Genomic DNA, 22258 nt, shown 5'->3' with positions numbered 1-22258 from the left:
TAAGGGTGAATCCATCTCACAACACAATGAGAAAAGTCAATCCTCTGACACCATGGTTAAGATCATAGGAAAAACTAGGCCATATGGCATGGTATACACAAACATTGTTTCCTTTTGTAACATGAGAGCTCCTTCAAGCTTTGAACATTGACACACAAAGTAGCAATCAACGACCCATGGCTCGCGCACAATCAAAAGGAGCATCTTCAAAGCATACAACAAGAAATCCAATAAGATCATAGTATTGACACAAAGATACCACCAAGGGACTTGAGAGCTGGTCATGAAGCCAAACTCTTGATGTCTTCAAAGGCCAAAACCCTTTACCACAAACACACAAACACAAACACATTACAGCCCACCAGTTTGGTTGTCCACACAAGCATTGTATTTGTGATGTACTTAGTTACTCTTCATAGATTTCCTTGTGCTTGGTATTTTACCTCAAGTTTTTTGCCAAGGTGTTATTAATAGAAATTTCTTTTCGGGGGGAAGAAAATGGTCTTCAACAATCACCAATTGTCTTCTACGAACTCTGGAGTCTTCAAGCTTGATGAAGGAAAAAACCTTATGACCAGGAAAGGTAGACAGATACAAGGACTTGCTCCCCTCCAAACACAAGAAAACACACCTCTCAACTCAAGAAGAGGGCAGCTCCCTCGTTGCTGTAATAACAGCCCCAAAACTCACAAAGCCAACCACATAGGATGCAACTCAACATCTCCTCTCTATCCCACAAGAAGAACAGGCCTTTCACACACAAACACACCTCTTCCTCACCTTCAAAACAGCCCCGGCAGGCAGCCAAAGGCACACAGTCTTGCTCTCTCCTCAAGCCCAAGTCGTGGGCAGCTCTCACATGCTCTATAAATCAGCACTCTCTCTCTTATATAGCAAGCCTGGCGATCTCTTCATCAATTTCCAGCCAATCTTGATGAACTTGAGGATCCAAAACTGATTGTCTAGTGCTCCAAATCAGTGAGCTCAGCATGATGGACACCTTGAATGCTTTTGTGTCATCACAGGCAGCGGATTGTTGCCTAGATTGTGAACCATGCCTGTGCAAGTTCTCTCAAAGTAGCAACCTGCTTTCTGCTGATTGCCACCTTCTTGTTGGGCGCCAATAGCCACAATATCAGTTGCAAAAAAGAATATCCAAAAAGCCACAAGGGATTGATGCATATGAGCAAACCTTCCCTTCATCACAGGGTCACCGCTAAGGGCTGGTGCATATGAGATAATCTTTCCTTCATCATGGGGTCACTGTATACACCATTCAGTAGTGGGTTTTCAAGGGTACAAACATACATACTATCATCTTTTCCAAACTCATCATCACAGGGTTACTGTATACACCATTCCGTAGTAGGTTTTCATGGGTACAAACATACATAATATCATCATTTCCAAACTCATGCTCTCCAATCCGTGTATATACATAAAAAGGCAAGTTGCATTTCCCATAAGTGGCTAAACGCATGATACATCCTGGGCTTGAGGAAAAACTTTTGAATTCCCTGAAAAAGTTGTCACAACATCATATCATGCCAGTAGAAGCCTTTGCAAGTTAGTACCGTAGTCAAAGAGCTTGTGGCTTTTGGCTTAAATTGCACTGACTAGCCACCATAAGGGCGGGTGTCTGCATTATGTTGATCTTGTCTCATGTACAGTGTATATTCTTGTCATTGATGTTCAAATAGTTCTTAGTTCAGTATACTTGCTATTGTTTGGCAACCACCTTTTTGACTTACTCCCAAGGAAATTCCACAATCATGACTGTAAGCACTCTGGAACTTTTTTAGTAGCCTGTCAATACCATTGCACCATAATTCTTTAAAAGAATATTGAAAAAAAGAACAAGGAGATAAAAAGAACTACTTCACAGCTGAAGAAGCAAACCACAGACTTTCCACACGGTAGTAGGAAACTAGATACACTGTCATGTGGTAGGAGGCATAATTTTCCTTGACCTTTTCAGGATCTGGATGGAGACCATCTAAAAAACAAAGACTCTTTCCCACAGAAACATACTCCAGGACCTTGATGGCGATTATCCAAAACACTGCTAGGAAGATGGGAGAAGTTACAAGGTGATTCAATGCACAAGGGAGAGATGCATTTCTTAACATCCTGCATCCAGGCACATTCTTCCAACTGAAGTCTAGCATGGTCTGGCATTATAGGTAGCAGTTTGAGTTATGCACAGCCGTTGCATCAGACACTCTCTTGGGAACGGATAAACTTGGAGATATTTACTTTTGTAGTTTCATTGTTGTCGTCTACAGGCATTGTACTGTGTTTGACTTTCGTTTTTTAACAACTGAGATGTTTACTGAAAGAACTTTCCTTTTTCAAAAAAAGTTCTCTCCAACCTCTGCTACCTGGTACGATATAAACATGAACAATCATTTAGCTTGGAATTCAATCCATGTCCTCTTATAGAACTGAGTCACCCCATAAAAGGTCCAGACCAATTTGGTCAGTTCTGCTTTATATTGACTTGTCATTTATGCCGGTTTCCTCTTTTGTGTCTCATGGTTGATTGATTGTCGCAGAACCTTTTCCCTGAAAAGAGGTCTCTCCTCCATGGGTGTCAGTTCACATTCAACAAAGTTTCTTTCTAATAACCTCCACTCTAACTGCTGAGTGCTGATCCCTTGCTAGACAAGCCGTATGCCCCCCCCTCCCCACCACCACCCACCCACCACACACCGCCGCCGCCGCCCCGCCCTAACCTCCCCCCCCCCCCCCCCCCGCCCTGTGGCCTTTTTTAACTCATTCCCAAGAAAAAATGAATTTTCTTATGCTGAGATTTCTTTAAAGCCCATCATTATTAACACACCATAGATGTTGAGGCACCCTCTTGGAATCGGTTCTCAATCTCACTCCCAATGGATCTATACTAGCAACTCTACAACATCAAGAGTATAACTGTCTAACAAGTAGTAATTATCAGTATGTCCAAACATAATTTGAATCTTCTTTGGGAAACTCGCGTTGCTCAAGTTGTCATAATTGAAACAAAGCGATAGATATCAGTGACAAGTTTAGCGTATCTTTTTCAATGAAGATCAACAACATAGCTAGTTACAAAACCAATCATTTCACATGACAGAATCAGTAAAGATATGGAAGCTGTGTTTTTGCGCAGGCTGGATTTGGTGGGAAGTATAACATTGATACCATTGATATTAGGCATGCTTCAAATCAATTTAATAATGGCAAGGGCTGCTCAAGCAGCAAAATCATTTACACGCGCTGCTAAGTGGATGCAAACTGCAGATTTTTCAAAGTCATGTATCATCAGTGTTACCAAGGTAGGTTTGTGTTAAATTGACTTCCCCCCTTTTATAATGAGAACTGGCCAAAAATATCAAGCAGAATCATCTCCATGAATGGAACTATTGTGAATTTATAAAGCAATCAAGAAAATGCATAGTCCATTTCATAAGTTGGTAGAATGACCTAAAAGTGGATCTACATGCTCAAATGCTTGTAGCTGCTCTATGACAAGTTCAAGTTACAAAGTTGACCCTTACTCAAAGTTGTCTAATTGTTGTTTGAAACAATGGAAGAAGTATGTGCATCTAGCATGAGTCCTCTTCTTTTCCCTAGTCTTATATAATCTAGCTTCTCTCTTCTACTACTCATCTCCATGAATATGCGTTGTGGCATTACAAAGTCAACAGCTATGTACTTTCTTTAAATTGTATTAACTACACATGTACAGAGAGGTTGCAGACTCTGAGTGCAGCTAAGATATCTTGAAAGCACTCATGAAAAAGATCATACTGAGGTCTATTCATCCTCAAGTGACAAGAGCATCAAAGAGATTGGCACAGAGATCTTCTAAAGTAACTGTATCCATCAAAATTGGTAACCTCAAATGTATCCAAATTGCAAACTTTCCAGATTGTTGAATGTGTCCAAAAGTGCACCCAAGAAAGGAAAGGTTCCAAATTGCTTCTGTAAGTGGGGGAAGGATCCAAAAAACCAAAAAAACTTGCCAAATCCAAACCACGGAAAATGGAGCGTGAGAATGAAAGAAAGAGTATATTAATGTCTCTAAAAGGCCAATGTGGCCTATGAGACCAAAGCAATACATATAATGATGGTGTGTTTCTCATCTTGAACGAGAAAAGATGAAAAACATGCCTATAAGAGTGAAAAGTGAAAGTGTCCTATAAAAAGAAAACATTTGGATCATCTAAAAGTAAAAGTAGAAAAAGGAAACTCTACATCAATGAGATGTTTGTCCTCTAGGGAGATGTATCTTTACATGGCTGAGGCATCTCAGCATCTGTAAAAAGAAAACATGTCAATCATCTAAAAGTAAAAGTAGAAAAAGGAAACCCTACATCAATGAGATGTCTGTCCTCTAGGGAGATGTATCTCTACATGGCTGAGGCATCTCGACATCTGTCTCTTGTGGCGCTCAATGATGGCTCTCATTTTTCTGAGTGTGGGTATCTAGGCCTTCATCCAGGTGGATGTGAGCGCCTAGACCGGCTGAGTGCCACTGCTCTGTCCAAAGGGAAACCTATAGAAGATGAGGTTCAATGATGATGTACTCTTGTAGGCTATGTGACAGTAGTAGTGGTATGTGCCATACACAATGATGTAGCAGTGAAAAAGTCAGTGACCGCTCTCTATCTATGTGAGCGGAGCTGTGGGGGCCGCCTACTCCCTACAATAGTTGCTCTACACCTCTACAGCTCCAAGAGGAAGAAACCCAAGCATCTCTAATCCTCAAACTACATGATTCGTCTCAAGGATCCAAAACCCTCTCGAAAAAGACAGTGGTATCTGCCTTATCTATCATAATATACCGTGCATCGGTAGATGTAGTGTTTCTCTATCTCTGGCTCTCTGTCGCATAGTGGGCATATGCGTTCCTCTCTCTATATGCCCTCCCATTTGCCGTCTCAATCCTCAGGTGGTGGGATGAGGTGCGGATCTGTGCGCAATCCATGAGGCAACTGTGTATCCATGTAACTCGGTCGGGTGATGAAATCATCCTCAAATACTTGAAGGAAGTGGGTCTAGTAGTGTGCCATCCTCATGCCATGGGGGATGAGGGATGGATCCAAGTTTTCTCATATCTAACCTCAGTATGTTTGCCTTGATCACATGGTTTAGCTCTGATTGGCTTAGGTCAAGTGCCAATAGGCTATAGTCGAAGGGCGGTAGTCTGTCAATCTGCGGCCCATGTAAATTCATCCATGTACTCATCTGAACACACCAACAATGTCTACCGCCATTTGCTACTAGCTGTCTAGAAGAGACTAGGGCTAGCCATGGGTATCTATCTCCGGGGAGCTCTCATAGTCTTATGTATGAAAGTGGCACGCAAAGTTATTGGACTAGGGCTAGCCATGGTTATCTATCTCAAGGGAGCTCCCATAGCCTATGTATGAAAGTGGCACGCAAAGTTATTGGACCGGGTCCTAATGACTAGGAGGCTCCTACCGGCGCCGCTGCTCCCTCGCCCCCCTACCATCGAACCAGCGCCTCCCGCTGATTGGCCATCGCACCCCCCCCCCCCCCTATTCCTCTCGTCTGTCTCCCCCCACGGCACGTTGCACCTCTTCCTCCTCACCATCACGTTGCCCCTTGTGCGCCCCCCGCCCTGTGGCTGCTTCCGCTTGTATCCCCATTCGCACTGCCTCCTGTGGCCCCTCCCGCCTACACTCCCATTCGCCTTGTGGCTCCTCCCACCTACACCCCCATCCACCCTGTGACTCCTCCTGCCTGCACCCCATTCCTGCTATCCCCCCCATGCTGGTATCTCCCCCGCCCTGTCCCCATGCTGACGATTCAGACCCACCACCATCTACGGCTCCAGTTTGACGCCCAGGCACCTGTTGCACCATCGAACCCCCCCTTCCCCCAATTGTTCCCTCCATTTGCAGCAACACTCCCCCCTTCGGCAGTACAGCAATGTGATCGGTAGGTTCTCATTAGGAACGTGCAATGGAAACCTGTGGTCAAGCGCCGGTGCATTCTGCGAGTGCCCCCTAGTCAAATACCTTTCACGTCATCCTCTCTGAGGAACAACTCTTAGCAGTCCATGCCACAAAGCTGGAGCTAAAAGAAACAATGATCTTTGGTCAAGTCGTAGGACACTCCCCATCTAGGGCCTAGCTTCGGGATTGGCTTCACTCCACGCTGCGCATTGGCACGGCGCAAATCATGGAGGCAATTCTCATGGGGCAAGGGATTTTCATGGTACGACTCACCTCAGCAGACAAAGCCCGTGAGCTAGTGGCCAGTTCACCCTATGCTTCCTAGTACAGTGGCTTCATAGTGGAGGCATTCACGCTCCACAACCCCTACTCTTCCCTGGACTGGACATAGAGTATCACTAGATAGTGGAGGACTTCGGATGGCTCTTCGGCACTGTTCTTCCCGCCTCCTTTGCGGACACAGTGGCAGCAGCAGGAGTCCCGAAGGTACGGGTGGTAGTAAAAGAGACAAAGAATATACCACGGTTTCCGGAGATTTGAGGCAAGCGAACACTCCTTCAGATAGAAGGTTATTGTGACAAGGCAGCCAAGGCAGTGCTTGCATTGCCTTAGGCAACAGACTGTACGTGCTTCCAGAGCCAAGGCGGCTTCGCTGACAGGCCCACAAATGGACACGGACGGCTTTACACGGGTCCAGAGACGACAGACAGGGAGATGGCAAGGGGGGCTGCAGCCCCGTCCCTCAAACACAATCACATCAGTAGGAAGCAGGAGAGTGAGCGCCCCCCCCCCCCCACACCCGGGAGAGCACCACACGGTCCCCCCCTCCTCATCCCACTCGGTAGGACCACAAGCCTCCACATCCATCTCCCACAGAGGCGTCACTGGCCACCTCACCCAAGAACCCACATCCCCCACACCCACCCCCCCTTCCCTCCCCCCCACCTTCCCCCCCCCCCCCCCCGACTCTAGCCCAAATCCCTCCCCTCTTCAGAGCCACTAGCCCCTCCCCACACCCGCCTTGTGCCGCCGAACACCCCACCATCCCTTGATCCTCCCCCTCCCCACGATCACCCCCGCCAATCAATCCCCCTAATCCCCACCCAATACAAGTATCCCCCCCCCCAAGAGGTGAGGAGCCCCATATGCCAACATCCTCCACTCACCAACAGCCTAGTCCCCCCCCCTTCCCCACACAGCCACCAACTCATCTATCCATGCTACCCATCACACTTTCCCGAGACAGGCACATCTGCTACCACATGAGTTTTTTCGCAAAGGTCTGTGGTCTTACCTGAGAGTTGTGGAGCGCAAAGAGTCTCCACTACCTCTAGGGGTGGGAATCTTCGTGGTACGCAAGTCAAGGATTGGCAAGGTCCATCTACTAGCACCGCCAAATGGACCAAACTATGCGTTCTTCCTTCAGACCTCTCATACAAGAGACTGGACGATGACACAAATAGAGGAGGTGAAGAATCAGGTGGAAAACCACATCTCCTAGTGGATGGGAGAAGGATCAGCACTCTTCTCCCAGCAGTGGCCAGGTTGTATGATGGACATAAATTGGTGGGCCGGGGCTGAGGTCCCACATCTGAGCATTATCTTTCAAGCCCCTCTGCAGTGGAGAGCTCTGATGGATGTGATGGAGTAGCCCTTGGCACGAGTGGCCCGCTTCTACCAGTGTACAGAGTCACGCCTCTCAGCTTGCTGGCTGATAGATGTTCTAGTGGTACCACCAGGTGCATCTACTACCCCCATGGTCTGCCGGCCAAGGGCTACCATGAGGGAATGGAGATCACCGTCTAGGCCTGCAGCAAAGTTTATCTGCATGCCCCATAGCTCTTCTTCTTTGTTAGCAGCTTCCACACCGAACAGATGCCTGTTCAGTCAGCCGCAGGTTTCCCTATGAGTTTACATCTTGCATCATGGAATGTGAATAGCCTCCACTACCGTGGGACACGTGGTTCTAGGAAGTTGATTGTTCGGCGGGAGCTGCAGCTCGCTAGATGGATTGACATCCTACTTCTGCAGCAGGAGCACAAGCTTACTCCTGCCCAGGCCTAGTGGGTAGGGTACTCCCAGGTAGTTCACACACGTACTAGCACGCCATCGGTGCCCACGGCAAGAGTGGAGGCGTATGCACCTCTATTGACCCGAGCCTCACCACCTGTGTTTGGGACCACGGGACAATTGTGGCAAGGAGAGTTCTATGGATCAGATTGGACATTGGGGACTCATGCCTTGGAGTCCTCAATGTCTATGCCCCTACTGAGATTAGGGCACGCAGCAGGTTTTGGGTGGAGATCGCAGCAAGACTCCCAGATGTGGACTCATAGATTGTTGGAGGAGACTTCAACAACCTGGAGGCCTTAGAGAACCAGCAAGGCAAAGGCAGAAACTACCAGGGCATGGCTAGGGAGGAGCAAGAGGCATGGGAGGTCTTCCTACCGGCAGTAGGAGCACGCAATGCTTGGAAAGACCCTGCTTTCCACAAGAGGGAGAGGTCGTTAGACTTCTCTTGGGGATATAGGCGGCTAGGTAGAGTTTTGCTAGAGAGGCTGGATAGGTTTTATGTGGGAGAGTGGGGACGCTCTCGTGGAGGCCAGGTAGGGTAGTTGGCAGGCACCACTTTGTCTCATAACTGCCCGGTTTTCCTGACACTTGATGCCCGAGCCTCTGCCCTAGACACACGATCTTGTCGGATCCCTGACTCGATCTACAGGAGGGAGGAGGTGAAGAGACAGATTGACCGGATCGCAGAGGAGGTTGCAAAGGCCCCAGCCGAGTCGAGCAGTATCTGCCAGGAGGCAGCCCTACAGGCTAGGCAGCAGATTGATGGGAGGAGGAGAGAGCACTCCAGCAGGACCTAGCAACCACATAGAGACTCCTACAGGAGGTACCAGGGGATCCCATCCTCCACGCACAAGAGGTGCGCGCATGAGCGGCCCTAGCTTGTCTAGAGAACAGGCGCTCGGAGTTTTCTTTCCGCACCTCAGCAGCCTTTTGGGTGCAGAAGGGGGACACGATGTGCAGGGAGTTCTTCCAGGTTCATCAGCCCCACACCTCTGGAGAGCAAATATGCAGCCTCCGGAATTAGTTTGGGAGGATTCGCTCTAGCCCAGATGAGATGATGGAGATTGCCACTGACTACTACTGACGCCTTTTCCAGCAAGAGACAGCCTCAATTAGAGAACAGTGATGCAGACAGCAGGTCTAGGATCACATCTTGTCCCTCGTCACATAGAGGAGATGGGATGCTCCCTTCTAGACCCCTTCACAGAGAAGGAACTAGAGGAGCCTTCCACCCACAAGACGGGCAGAAATGCCTGGGAGAGGATGGCCTTTCCAAGGCCTTCTTCACTACCTATTGGGAGGTGGTGAAGGACCCCCTACTGCTGGCCTTCTAGGAGATTTTCAGCTGAGGCCGGATGCCAGGGAGTCTACTGGCAGGTTTCATCAATCTCCTCCCCAAAGGGGGAGACCGGTTGGAACTATCCCAGTGGAAACCGATCACCCTGTTGTCAGTGGTCTATAAGGCACTGGCCAAGATGATTGGTAGGCGACTCCGCCCTGTGCTTCCAAACATCATTCATGATACACAGACATGCTTTGTCCAGGATAGGAGCATCCTAGACAATGTATTCACCTTCTTTGAGGCGACAAAGTGGGCCTAGCACAGTGGTCATGGAGTGGTAGTACTACTCCTGGATTTCGAGAAAGCCTATAACAAGGTTGACTGGGACTTCTTAGAGGGCACCATGGTGAGGTTAGGCTTCCCCTAGGCATGGATCCGCGGTGTCTCAGCACTTACAGATCGGCTACTAGCAGGGTTCTTATAGGTAGCAGGCAAGGGGAGGAGTTTCGGCTGGAGAGATCAGTCTGGCAGGGCTGCCCTCTGGCCTTGTATCTGTTCGTGCTCTTTGTAGAGGCGATGTCTTACTTCCTCAAGTCATGTGTGAGTGGGTTACGTGGCCTCCGACTTCCGGTGAGAGAGAAGACAGAGCTACTAGACTCCGAGTATGCAAATGATACAACACTATACATAGAGGATGATGAGCTAATGCTGAAGAGAGTGAGACTAGCTCTCGAGGTGTTTTGCACTGCAACAGGAGCGAAAATCAACTGGCAAAAGTCGGTTTGTTTCCTTACAGACTGAGACTCTAGCACGAAGTGGGGCGTCCACTTGGGATTTAGGTGGGTGTGTACAGGCAAACCGTCCATTACTTAGGGTTCCAGGTGGGACTCGACACCTCTCTTGCCCGGCAGTTTCTTCCAGTCCTCAACTCTATTTGGTGGAAGCTAACTTACTGGAGTACTACTCGCCTTTTCCTAGTGGGCTTAGCCTTGGTGGTTAACCAAGTCCTCCTAGCAACGGCCTGGTACATTGCCTCGTGTTGGTGCTATGCCTAGTGCGGAATTTTCTCTCGACTGGGTCCGATGTTTCCAGGGACTCCCGGGCCAAGGTGGCATGGGCGACCATCATACGGCATCGGTCAAAGGGAGGGCTTGGGATCATAGACCCACAGTATCAGAGTCTGGCCCTTTTGGGCAACCTAGTAGTCCACGGTCTCACACCAGGTGGGCAGACATGGAAGGTCCTATTGCAGGAGGGCCTCCAAGAGTGCAAACCAAGGCTTGGTGGTGATTGGAGGCCGTCCTTGAGATGGATCTTCACGACAGCCCAGATCAAGCCCCCTACATCCTCCTTCCTCCACAACCTACTTCGGGTGTAGCAGGGCCTCCGTAAGACCCTTATTCAGAGCCCCCCAGGTTGCCAAGAGGAGATAGACCGCCAGTCGGTGATCTGGAACCCCCAGGTCAGAGATTGAGAGGGGATATAGATTGGCGAGCGCCCCCACCTCCAGTGGGCTGGTTGGGAGACCGCGGCCTAGCTCATACCATCAGGATGTGGCGGGAGGTGTACAAGATGGCGGACCAGGAGGTATTGCAACGGGCAATAGGTTGCCAGAGAGAAGTTGAGCTGAGGAGAAGGGAGATTGACGCAGCCATACCTCAGGAGTTATTTGACCCCCCGCTATGAGAGCCCGTAGAGCCCGGTCAGGTATGGGCCGCTAGGTTTTCACCAACAGGCATCCCCCTATAGGTGGCAAGTAGAGTGGGTGGCGCCCCACATGTGACTTTCTTCACCATGCAAAAGGGGGGGCTTTAAGGCAAACTTTCTGGTGCCGCCTATGGGACAACTGGAGGCCAAGGAGGGTTTCATATTTCTTGTGCCTATTGGCACATGGAGGTCTGGCGGTGGGGAGTTGATTAGCCCAGATGCAGAAGGATGGAGGTTGTAAACACTATAAACAGCAGGTTCTGGAAACTCCAAAGCATTTCCTTTTGGTCGTGTGAGGCAGTGCAGCCCATGTGGAGAGGAGCATGCCGCATTCTTTGCCGTATAGCACCCAGCCTGGGATGTGTCTCATGGGGAGCTTTCTGTTGGCAAGCAATCAGCCAAGGCCGTCACCTTTTGTATGAGGCTAGGATGCAAGACACGATCTTCATCATTGGGTTTGGTTTTGCGCAGTGGTTGGAGGCTTTACCCATCCACCAGGTACTGGAGCCCACAGGAGACCGTTCTAAGGTACGAGAGATCATAGGGAATCTTACTGGATGGCACATCTGGAAGGACGACATTAGCACCTCCTTGTATTCAAGTTTTTCTGAAGTAATATAATTAGCCACAATTTATTTGCAAAAAAAAGTCTATGTATGAAAGTCACTACCTGGACCAAGGCCTCAACCACCATGGGTGATGCTCCCAACTCAGTTGTGATAATCTCATGTGGGGTGGAGCTTTTCGCTCGTATCATACGTGAGATCATCATGACCAATGGTCTTTCCATATATACTCCCACCCATAATAGTATTCTTTCTCTCGTCCATCCTAGTCTTTCAAAGGCTGTCTCCTTGTGTGGGAGAGACTCAGACCCCAAATAGCTGCCCCATGTAGGAGTTTGGAGTGCTCTCGTTTAAAGCATTGTATTTATGACAAGTTACCAGCCAATCCTTCTAACAAAAAGCCCAAAAATAAGGAAACTCTTTATTTGACAATAGAATCTCCTATTTCTTGGTTTTACTCTCTTGGACACAATAGTCATTGCAGCAGTTGGTGCGGCCTATCCATTTTATGAAATGAAAGAAGCACTAAAACCATCCATGCTAGGTCTACGTCTCTTGGCAACATGTTACTATGCCTAAGTGAACAAGGCGGCTGCTTTTTTGGACATTAAGATTCATATGGCAGCCCTGTGCATGGCTCTTTTACAGCCCTTATATGTGCGACAACACCCTTGGGTGGACATTGCTAGGGGTTTCACTTAGCAAGTGGAGATCTGACATGGCCATACTTGAATCTAGACATTAAGATGGCATGTTCTTGTGAAGAAATACCCTAACTTAGAAACACAAATGAAAGCTTACGACAAAGCATAAACTCAAATAAAACACAATTAAGGTTAGGGTAACTCAAAGACAATGAATATAGTGGAAATTTGAATGAAATATTGAATACTAAATATACAATGCTCATGCAACAAACAAACCATGCAGGAATGAAAATTGTACCTCAACTCTCCTATCTCATGGACCAAGGCAGAGATGCTGAGCGGATGAGTGTCATACTCCTCACATATCCCCAAACATAGCAAGGAAGACTTCAAAAGTCAAATAGCAACAAACACACCAATGTGTGGTGCCAAATCACAGACAAGCAGAGGAGAGAGAAAACAACAAACATAGATTTTGATGATGATGTGGACTGTCAAGCGGCAGCTAGGAAGTCCAAATGTAGCCTTTTGATGATGTCTTAGTACAGGGCGGCAGCAAGAAGGGTCAAACACAGCAGTATGAACAGTCGCCATGCTGAGATCAGCAATAAATGCGAGGCAGCCGGTCACCATGCTGATGTGCAGCCGCTTAAGAGGTAGAGGATAATAGGCAACAACCAGTTTGATGTAGAGAGCAAAGGGCAGCTTCAATTGAGATGTCCTCTACAAACAGGGTGTGGGCAACAAAGCTAGAGGGCCTACAACCTGCAAAAACAAGATTGGACTGAATGGAGGCAATCTACCTATTTATAGAAAGTTTCGGAACCTTGTACCACGCATTGTTTTGAAACTCTCTCAAACCGTGCACCATTTTAGGGTTTTTATTAATTAAGTATTTTTTGGGTTGTTTAAGAGGTTGATTTAGCATGAAATGCTTATGTTAGCTCAACACCCCCTCTCAAGCCCAAAAAATGAGCTAGAAAGGAAGGCCAATCCAAAGGAGGATAGAACCACAGTGAACCTTTTTGTTTTTTTTTGTGTGTTTGATTTAATAATATTTGTTTTAGAAAGTAGAGGTAGTGGTCGATTAAGTAACATAAGGGAGACTAGTAGTCAGACCCAAAGGCTTTCACAAAATAAGCAAGCTATCCCTATCACTATTGGGTGTCGATGACGAAGGAAGAGGCTAAGGGTGTATGAAGTAGATGTAGTGGGTATATGGAGAGGCAAAAAAGATGTGTGGAAAGCAAGCTAGTGAAGGCAAGCAAGCAAGAAAAACTGCCATGTGCAATGCCATGAATATGATGGACCGCTCTAGAAGTGAATAGGGATAAATGCACACAAATGCATGTTTACAAGAACGGAATGCCAATGCACTGGAGTTATGCAAGAGGCAATGCAAGTGTAATCATGCTCATGCAAAATTCTATGCAATGGTGCCACTTGGACAATGCCCTCACAAGGGAATTATTCACTCACCCAAGCGCCTTTTTGCAATCATGTCATCCTGATGATGCAGATGAAGATACAAAATTCAATGTTTGAAAAAGAATTGTAAACAATATCCTATCACCACCAAGAGAAGAAAACCACTCCCTCTCAAGCTGGAAGGGAAAGCTGGAGGAAATCACCTGACACCCTCTCCCCTTCAATCTAAAGTAGGGAAAGGTGTACTGATAGAATATAATGCAACATCAGTCGATTAACCACCTTGATCAATAGATCTACAAAATTGTAAAAGGAAGGCACAAACTCTAGGTGTATGATGCCTAGCTAAACCTACTCTTTGGTGAAGTGAAAGTGGAAGCCCACATGCTACGTCCATGGTGTAATGATCGGATTTTCTCACAAGTATAATGGCACTCTGGTTATCCGAATAGACAACGATGGGAGAGTCCTACAGAAACTGAAGTGCCACCAGTAAGCTCCTCAAGTAGATAGTCTCCATGGTACCATCCAAAAGAGCCCTATACATAGCCTCGGTCGTGGAAGCCGCCATCATCTCCTACTTATAGCTGGCCCAAGAGATGGGTATCGTGCTCAAGACAAAGAGATAGCCGCCATGGAAATGCGGTGTATCAGGATCTCCTGCCCAGTCAAAGTCAATGTATCCTTCCAAACATAAACTAGATCCATAAGTTAGGCCATAAGAATAGGTACATCACAAATATCTCAAAACATGAAGACATGCAATCCAATGTGGCATCCTAGGTGCAGTGAAATACTAACTAAGCAAACTGAATAACTAAGCTAAATCTAATCTAGTATGAATCAACCAAAGCGATTTTCCTACCACAAATCTATAGGTGAACTCATCAAAGGGAATACCTAGGGTATCCTTAGAAAGATGGACATCGGATTTAAGAGGCATTGCCATAGGCCATATCTAATCCATGCAATATCGGTCCACTAACTGAAAAGCATACTTCTATTGTGACAAAATTATTAGTCCTGGATCAAACTATCTCCATCCCCAAAAAGGAAGACAACAAACCAAGGTTGGTCATCTGAAAAGTAGAACAAAGTTGGGCCTTAATTTTTGCTATGGCAACAGAATTTGAGCCAGTGATAAGTAAATTGTCGACGTATTACAGGATATAGCTAATACCCTCTAAAGTAGTATGGATATATAAGTTCGGGTCGTGAGGGGTAGAATGGTATCTATGAGTTCTAAGAAACTGATCTATCCTCTGGAACCAAGACCGTAGTACTTGCTTCAGCCCATAAAAAGTTTTCCGCAAGCGAAAGGCCTTATCTTTTCGGTCAGCAGAAGAAAATTCGGGAGGCTGCTCCACGTAGAATTCCTCCTCCAGATAACTGTTTAGAAAGACATTTTTGGCATCCATCTAATAGATTAACCAACCATAGCAAGCAGCTAATAGACAAAATGATGTCAACCGTGCAATAGTAGCAAAGGTCTCTTCATAGTCAATGCCTTACTTCTGTCGAAACCCTTGCACCACAAGGTGAGCTGGTCCAAAATCCCATTAGCCTTTAGCTTAGTCCTAAAAATCCTCTTTTTAGCTTAGTGCTAAAAATCCACTTTGTCCCAATGACTTTCTTATGGCTCGAATGATCCACTAAGGTCCAAGTCTCATTTTGGCCAATACTCTCTAGCTCCTTTTCCATGGCCTCTCCCCATTTGGGGTGCTAAAGAGCCTCTTGCCAACTATCCGGCTCAGAAAATGCTATGTAATTAGCTATAAACAATGATGCAAATGATACCTGAGATGCAAGCCTGGCAAATCTTCTAGGTCCGTCCAAAGAGTGGAATCCAATGGAAGGATCTCCAAATCTTGCATGGTGTTGGCACAAGCATGATAACAGGTCTCGAAAAAGGGGGCTTAGAAGTTGAGAATCTGCAAGTGGGTCGGGAGATCTCTGAAGGAATAATGTGAGAAAAGGGCAAGGAATATGGCACAGAAGACTATGCAATGTCCTCTCATCAAACACTTCATCTCTCCTAACAATCACCTTGTTTGTCCAAGGATCGAAAAGGCCATAGGCTTTCGCTTTAGAGGAGTGTCCAACAAAAATCAGGATATGAGCTCATAGGTAAGCTTGCCTATCTTATCATCGGGGTGTGCATGTAGACATGACTCCCAAAAACTTGAAAGTGAAAAGATACAGCCCAAGAACTAAAAAATATCTCATACAGAGTCCTCTAAGGAATAGGTGCGAGTTGAGGATATACATTGAAGTGTTAACAGCCTCGATCCAAAAGGCACTTAAGGAGCTCTATTGCAAACAACATAGAGCATGCCATGTTTATGATGGTGGTCTGGTCTTACGCTCTACGACTACAAGGCCCCGGTTAATAGCAAAATTGATGCAATTGTGAGCATGAATCGTGATCGAGGAGTTATTTCCAACTCAGATGTGCCTAGTTGCAAGGGCTCAGGAAATGAAAATGTCCTCGATGCAGGTCATATGATGGGTAGTTCCACTGTCCACAATCCAAGGAGTAGTTGAAGTTCTCGGCTGTGAACGAGTGGGCCTCTACTATCACCTCATTAGGAGGCACCTCGTAGATATGGACGAGACTCCTATCCTCAAATGTCTCTACGGAGACCATGTGGACCTCTACATACTAGTCAGACAAGCCCTCTAGCATTGAGAATCTTGACAACCATGATGGTTGACCAGTGGTAGCTCCATGGATCCCCAACCTCACTACTGCCCCTGTTAAGGACTACCACCACCCTACCTCCCCTTTGAGGGTTGCCTCACTAAGGGGCAGGGGTCTGAATCTTAGCTTTTGGTGCTATGCCTCATGCCTTTGATTGACACTCTGTTGAGCTAAAATTGCATTAGTCTGACTTAAGTAGCCCCAAAACACACTTAATTAATGAAAAAACCTTATTCTTTTAAAAAGAAATGCAATTCTAGAGAGTTTCTATGTCCCAAATACAAAACCCTAATTCGGGTGCGCCAAACTTTCTATAAATAGGGATACATCCCATCACTCTCCCTCAAGCTCATTTTTGCAGGTTTTAGGCTCTCTAGCTTCACTACCCACACCTCGTTTGTGGAGGACATCTCATTTGAAGTTGCCTATTGGCTATTTACATCAATTTGGCGCGTGTTTCCAGCCTCCATTGCACAACTTATGTCAATTTGCTGATCAGCCACATCGTCTACATCTAGCAAACTGCTGAACTACTACGTTTGTGATCTATGGCTGCTATATGGACTGCCACATCATCATACCTACGTTTTTGTTGTCATCAGCCTGCCACATCACCATGCCTGCATTTCTAGTGCCGTCATTCTACCACATCATCATCAGCTTGCTGTAGTTTTTCTCTCTCTTCAGGTACCTTCGTTTTTAGTCTTTCTCTCTCCTCACTGTCCGTCTACATCAAATCTAGCTTCTAGAGCTACGTTTGCTAGCATTTTGACACATAAAGATTGTCTTGCTACATTTTGAGATCTGTTCAGAGCATGACACACTCTCCAGCTCATAACCTTTGCCTTGATCCCAGAGATTCGAGAGTTCAAGGTTCAGTAGTCACTGCATAGTGTGTTTGTTGCTACATGAGCATTGTATATTCAATAGTCATTCACTTCATTATTCATTGTGTTCACTCTCTCTGAGTTACCCTAACCCTAACTGTGTTCTATGTTTATAAATTTGTACTTTGTCATATGATTGGTTTTGTGTTTTCTGCATTTAGAGCATTTCTTCACACACTCATGGTTAAAGTGGCCCAAACTTCTAACAATGTTGACAATACCGATTTTTCTTTGGTACATTTTGCCACCTAGGTTTTAGAGATAACTGGGAGTTTCCTTGGGTCTCACTAGATTGATTTTGATTTTGTTTTTTTTTTTCATTTTGATTGGAATTTTGATTTTGTTTACCTTTCCCTAGTTGCCTCTTCTGAAAAGAAGCAATGAAAGCCCCCTTTATAGAGGTCAAACTATAAAACTAATTGAACAGCCAAGTATAGCGCACTAGTTGACAATTAAATTCATAGACTTGCTACACAAGATGGAAGTACTTTCTTGGTAGCTTGTTTAGAAACAATGTGACCCAATTGTCCAAGGACTTAGAAGCCCCCATGGTAGAGAGAAGTCAGCGAGAAGACGCTGATACTCAGCCAACTTGACTTTCAAGTCATTCGAGTGAACGATTTTTAAAGTTTTGAAGCTCATGATCCAAATTGATGGGACAGGTCCCTATCCCAACAATCCGCATAGAGTCAATCAAGTGTACCCAACACTCGAACATCAAGTCAAAATATTGAAGCTATTAAAGAAATTCAAGTAATAGACCTTGCATTAGTTCAACAATAGTGGAGGTATTTCTAACGTTCCACGAGTGGACAATCTCATATAGAACAAGTGCTAGTAGATCAAGTGGGGTTCCAAACCCTGTATAAGATCTTGTAGGTTCTATGAGTCAAGGACACGTCTCATCAGATTTGACCAAGTAGTGAAGTTCGAACCGTTAAAACAAGTCTTATCATTAAAGGCATGTTTGCCTAATGAGGAAGAAGCATGAGGTGTGAGATAAGTGAAATAAAGAGGAGGTGGTGGAGGGGGGTAAGTACGAGGGGGAGGTGGGTAGGCAAAAATAGGATGATAATGTCTAATGGGTGTTGATTGATGCGGAGGCACTGGAACACGAATGTTTCTATAAAGTGCTGGTGGAGGTCAAGGCATCGGGATACGTAAGCCCTATCCAACAGTCGGTTAGGGCATAGCAAAATGACTAGAAGATCCACTAGGTAATACTATGGAGGCAAACTGTGATACCAATTGATCCATACTCGGTGAAGGCTGGGTGGCATTCCCAAGCTGTGAGAAACCTGAAAGTGTGGAGATGGGAGGATGAACCTCCATCATGGAGACAGCACTCGCCAATTGAGGAAAAGAGAGGTCCTAAAGGTGTGCCTAAGGATGAAGGACCCCCTAGAGTGATGTGTGAAGGCATGAAAGGTGCACTTAATGGAGTCTGAAAGGACGGTGCAATGGAAATAGTGGGTGGGATGGGTGGGAGATTAAATGGATTTGTCGTTATGTAGTTGTGGAAATTGTGTTAGATTCCTTTTGTCCATTAAATGCAAATGAAGAAATAGATGAATCACCAAAATCATATTGACCATGAGATGTAAAAGCTAAAGGAAAAGATGGAGGAGCACTCACCCTAGATTCTTGTAACTTTTTCTTACCTTTTCTTGATTGCAATTGGAAAAACCTATCCTCTTCAGGACTAATGAACCAATATTTCATTTGAAGAGTTCCTTCATCATGAACATCTCCGATATCTTGCAAAAAAGAGGAAGTAAAATCAAAAGATTGAGAAGTAATAACATGCGTACCTAACATAGGAATGAATGAAGGTGGAGAAGTGTGTGGAAAAGATGAATGAGATAAGGATGTAGATGATGGTGGTAGAGAGAAAAATGGTTTGTACTCCATGCCAATTTCTACATCAAGATAGCCAATCCATTGTGGAGCATCTGTCCTTCCTACAAAATCATTAGACTAGTGCAACAAATCTAAAGGGAATAATTCAAATTTACCTTCAATCTGCTGTTGAGCTAATATATGAGGATGAGATTGTATTTGGCTCATGAGATCCCGTATGGTCTGTGGATTCCATATTAGACCGAAGATTCTTGGGCCATGTCAGATGGAGGAGCAAGCTATGAAGCCCACTCCGTCTAAGCTAAGTGTTTGGTCTTCTTGAGAAAGTAAAGCTAAGTGTGTAATTAGTTGCTTCCATTGTGGAGGTCTAAGCTTCCATACCAGGGAAAATTTTTATCTGGCGGCTTCTTGTCAAGGGTGTTCCCACAAGGGATATGTTGCATTGTCATAAGATCCCCAGTGGTAGATGTGTCTTTTCAATTTTGTACTACATGTGATGAGACTCCTGCTTATCTTTGTATTTCTTGCTCAGTTGCTAGATAGATTTGGGGTTTCTTTACCCAAGTGTGGACTTCACTAACAAGTTGGCATAGCATCCTTATCTTTTCCATTTTCTGCGTTGGGCTGGTCTTCAGCGCATATGGCAGACATGCAATACATTTATTTTTTATTCGACCTCAGATATCCATGCTCATGTGGGCCACGTTCAAGAATCGTTATTGTGGCAAATGAGTTCCATGGTTCCCATTGGTCTGATCCTTAGAGAGGTGGCTGCTCCATGGATGGATATCATCTGTGCAACTCTTGACATCCATTTGGAGGTCTAGCACCTACCCATCTCACTAATTGTACACCCTATCTTTGTGCAATTGTTAAAGGACCTTGAACTTCCACCTATGCTTCACATAGAGCCTCATTGACTATCCTCAAGGTGTTCCAAGCATCAATACCTTGAGGGGGTGTAATATTTCCATAGATACCTTGTTTGATGATCCCTTAGTCACCCTAATACTTTGTTAAAGCTTGTTTAGAGAATGACCAATCATTCTTGATCAAATCTTTATCATTCTACCCCAAACGCTTTGTGATCCCTTTCTTCTGTTAGTGTAGCCCTGTGTTTTTTGTAGCTCCTTCTAGTTTATCTTCTATGGTCATAGCCTAGACATGTCCTTTGACAAGCTTTATCTGGTTGACACTGATATGTCTGCGAATTCTTCTGATGCATTTAGCACCACTAATTTTGAGGCTATATGATTCATACTGTTATAATCTTGAATGATTGCAATCATAGAAAATTTTGCTTTTTGTTGATATGACTAACATTTTCTGTTCTCCACTGTTGGTATCAGATTACCAATACATATTGCCAAAACAATATGTGTGGATAGAATCAGGAACAATTTTTATCCATGGACACTCTTGTATTTCTTCATAATTAATAGAATTTACCATTACAGAAAAAGAACAAATTGTTTGTGACCTTCACTTCTTCAGATGAACCTTTTTTGAATTGCTTGGTCTTTCTATTTGAAGCTTACCTTTTAGATTCAGTGAAGAGTCTTGATGTTGCATAATATACTCAGATTTTCAGGCGCCGGTCCAGTATACAGAGTGCTCATGATGATAAAGCAAGAGAGCCTGATCCAGAATATCATTATTCAGGAAAGCCAAGCCAGGTCTGGACCAGATTATCCGAACTCACATCGCAAAAGCTTGTCCTTGGGATGCTTCTTCTTGTTATTCTCATCCCGAACCTTCGTGTTTATGTTCAAGATGTAGGCCCAATTTCCTCACTAAATTTGCTAGATCATAGTCCTCTGTACTCAGCACATTTCAATGAGTCCTTGGAGCGTCTTTATCAGTTTTACCAGAATCATGGATATAAACTTCTTTATTTGGGGGTGAAAGATGGCTGTCTTGCGCCAGCATACTTCTCAAGCAGTCAGTGCGTCTCATCTGGTCAAGCTGGCCCTGATGAGTGCTATGGTATTCCATCTGGAAGTGACACCTTCAATCAAATCTATCCAGCTCCATCCATGGGAGTGGATGCAAAGAAGGCAGCTGAGGGAAAGTACCGTTCAAAAGAGCTGCTGGTTGCTGCTAGTGACAGTGGCCGTAGTGAAGCATTTTTTTCTATAAAGAGTATGACTCGGAAAGAGTATCAGTTTGATGTAAGTTTTCTGCTAGTAACTGTATTATTTTTCTGCTTGTGTAAAACCGCAACTTGTATGAAAAGAAATATATGTTTCATCTTTCAGAGTATTTACACATTTTTTCATCATTTTCTGTTAGATGGGTGCCACGATTATTATCTTGCTTATACTCTCCGCCTGGTCATTTTTTCTGAGTTGGGATTCAAACAAACTTTTGGTTCAGGTATTGCTTATTCACATCTTCAATTACTGGCGATTTGCTGTTTTCTAACAAGATGTCTTTGGAGAGTACCTCTAATCCCTGTATGATTATTATTAGCCAATTGAGCGCATGGTTAGTTTTGTGAAAGAGCTTGCTGAAGATCCAGTTTCATTTGCTGGGAAAATATTGCCTGCAACGAAAGGTGGAGAGGGTAAGGTAGTGTAAATTTCCTGTATCATATGAATGCACAATTGTAATCAGACTGAAATATTATGTTGAGTATGCCAGGCAATTACACAACCACAAAACTATAGCCTTCATATGAATGCACAATTGTGATCCAACTGAAGTATTCTGTTGACTATGCCAAGCAATTACACAACTACGAAACTATAGCCTTTCCTCTTTTGTATTTAGTCTCAAAAGCTTACTGGATTTTAAAACTTGAGTACCTCATGCTATTGAATTTTAAGAAATGTAGGCTACTTCTCACATCATATTTCTACCTCAAAGTGTAGCACCTGTTGCCAGAAATTTTACCTGCCATTGTCTACCTAAAAGACACATGGAAGTATTACCTACTTGTGTGAATTTGCACGGTCTACAAATTATATAATTATTCTTGTTTAATGCTGTGAAAGTTTCTTTCCTTGCATAGGTGGTTGTAATGCCAAACTTTGGCTTAAAAGAAAAGCCCATGCTGCAAGACAAGTAGACAAACCCGCTGCATTTTGTGCATGCAGTCATAGGCACCAGATCAGGAGTCATCAATTTTTGTACAATCTA

At 45.0% G+C, this 22258-nt stretch overlaps 1 protein-coding gene and 1 long non-coding RNA gene across 4 annotated transcripts in view; one reads left to right on the top strand and one right to left on the bottom strand.

The window, feature by feature from the left end:
* Window positions 1–22258, top strand: part of LOC148025418 (uncharacterized) — a 217863-nt gene that overhangs the window by 150307 nt on the left and 45298 nt on the right. For both annotated transcript variants that reach the window (XM_087692546.1, XM_087692547.1), the window contains 4 exons: window positions 3152–3317; window positions 20701–21288; window positions 21410–21493; window positions 21590–21688. In XM_087692546.1, coding sequence (XP_087548672.1) covers window positions 3152–3317; window positions 20701–21288; window positions 21410–21493; window positions 21590–21688 — 937 coding nt within the window. The remainder of the gene's footprint in view (window positions 1–3151; window positions 3318–20700; window positions 21289–21409; window positions 21494–21589; window positions 21689–22258) is intronic.
* LOC148025419 (uncharacterized) overlaps window positions 1–22258 on the bottom strand; it is a 142683-nt gene that overhangs the window by 75613 nt on the left and 44812 nt on the right. Inside the window, exon 2 of one of the 2 annotated variants that reach the window (XR_015693092.1) lies at window positions 20656–21662. This is a non-coding gene — a long non-coding RNA (uncharacterized LOC148025419). Of the gene's footprint in view, window positions 1–20655; window positions 21663–22258 lie in introns of those variants that run through there. The other variant, XR_015693091.1, reaches the window with a different exon arrangement.

The sequence above is a fragment of the Lygodium microphyllum genome, chromosome 14 (assembly GCF_053477565.2).
Source record: "Lygodium microphyllum isolate KBCC chromosome 14, Lygodium_microphyllum_v1.1.10, whole genome shotgun sequence".
Lineage (NCBI taxonomy): Eukaryota > Viridiplantae > Streptophyta > Polypodiopsida > Schizaeales > Lygodiaceae > Lygodium > Lygodium microphyllum.
This window is presented reverse-complemented; position numbering and strand designations above follow the sequence as displayed.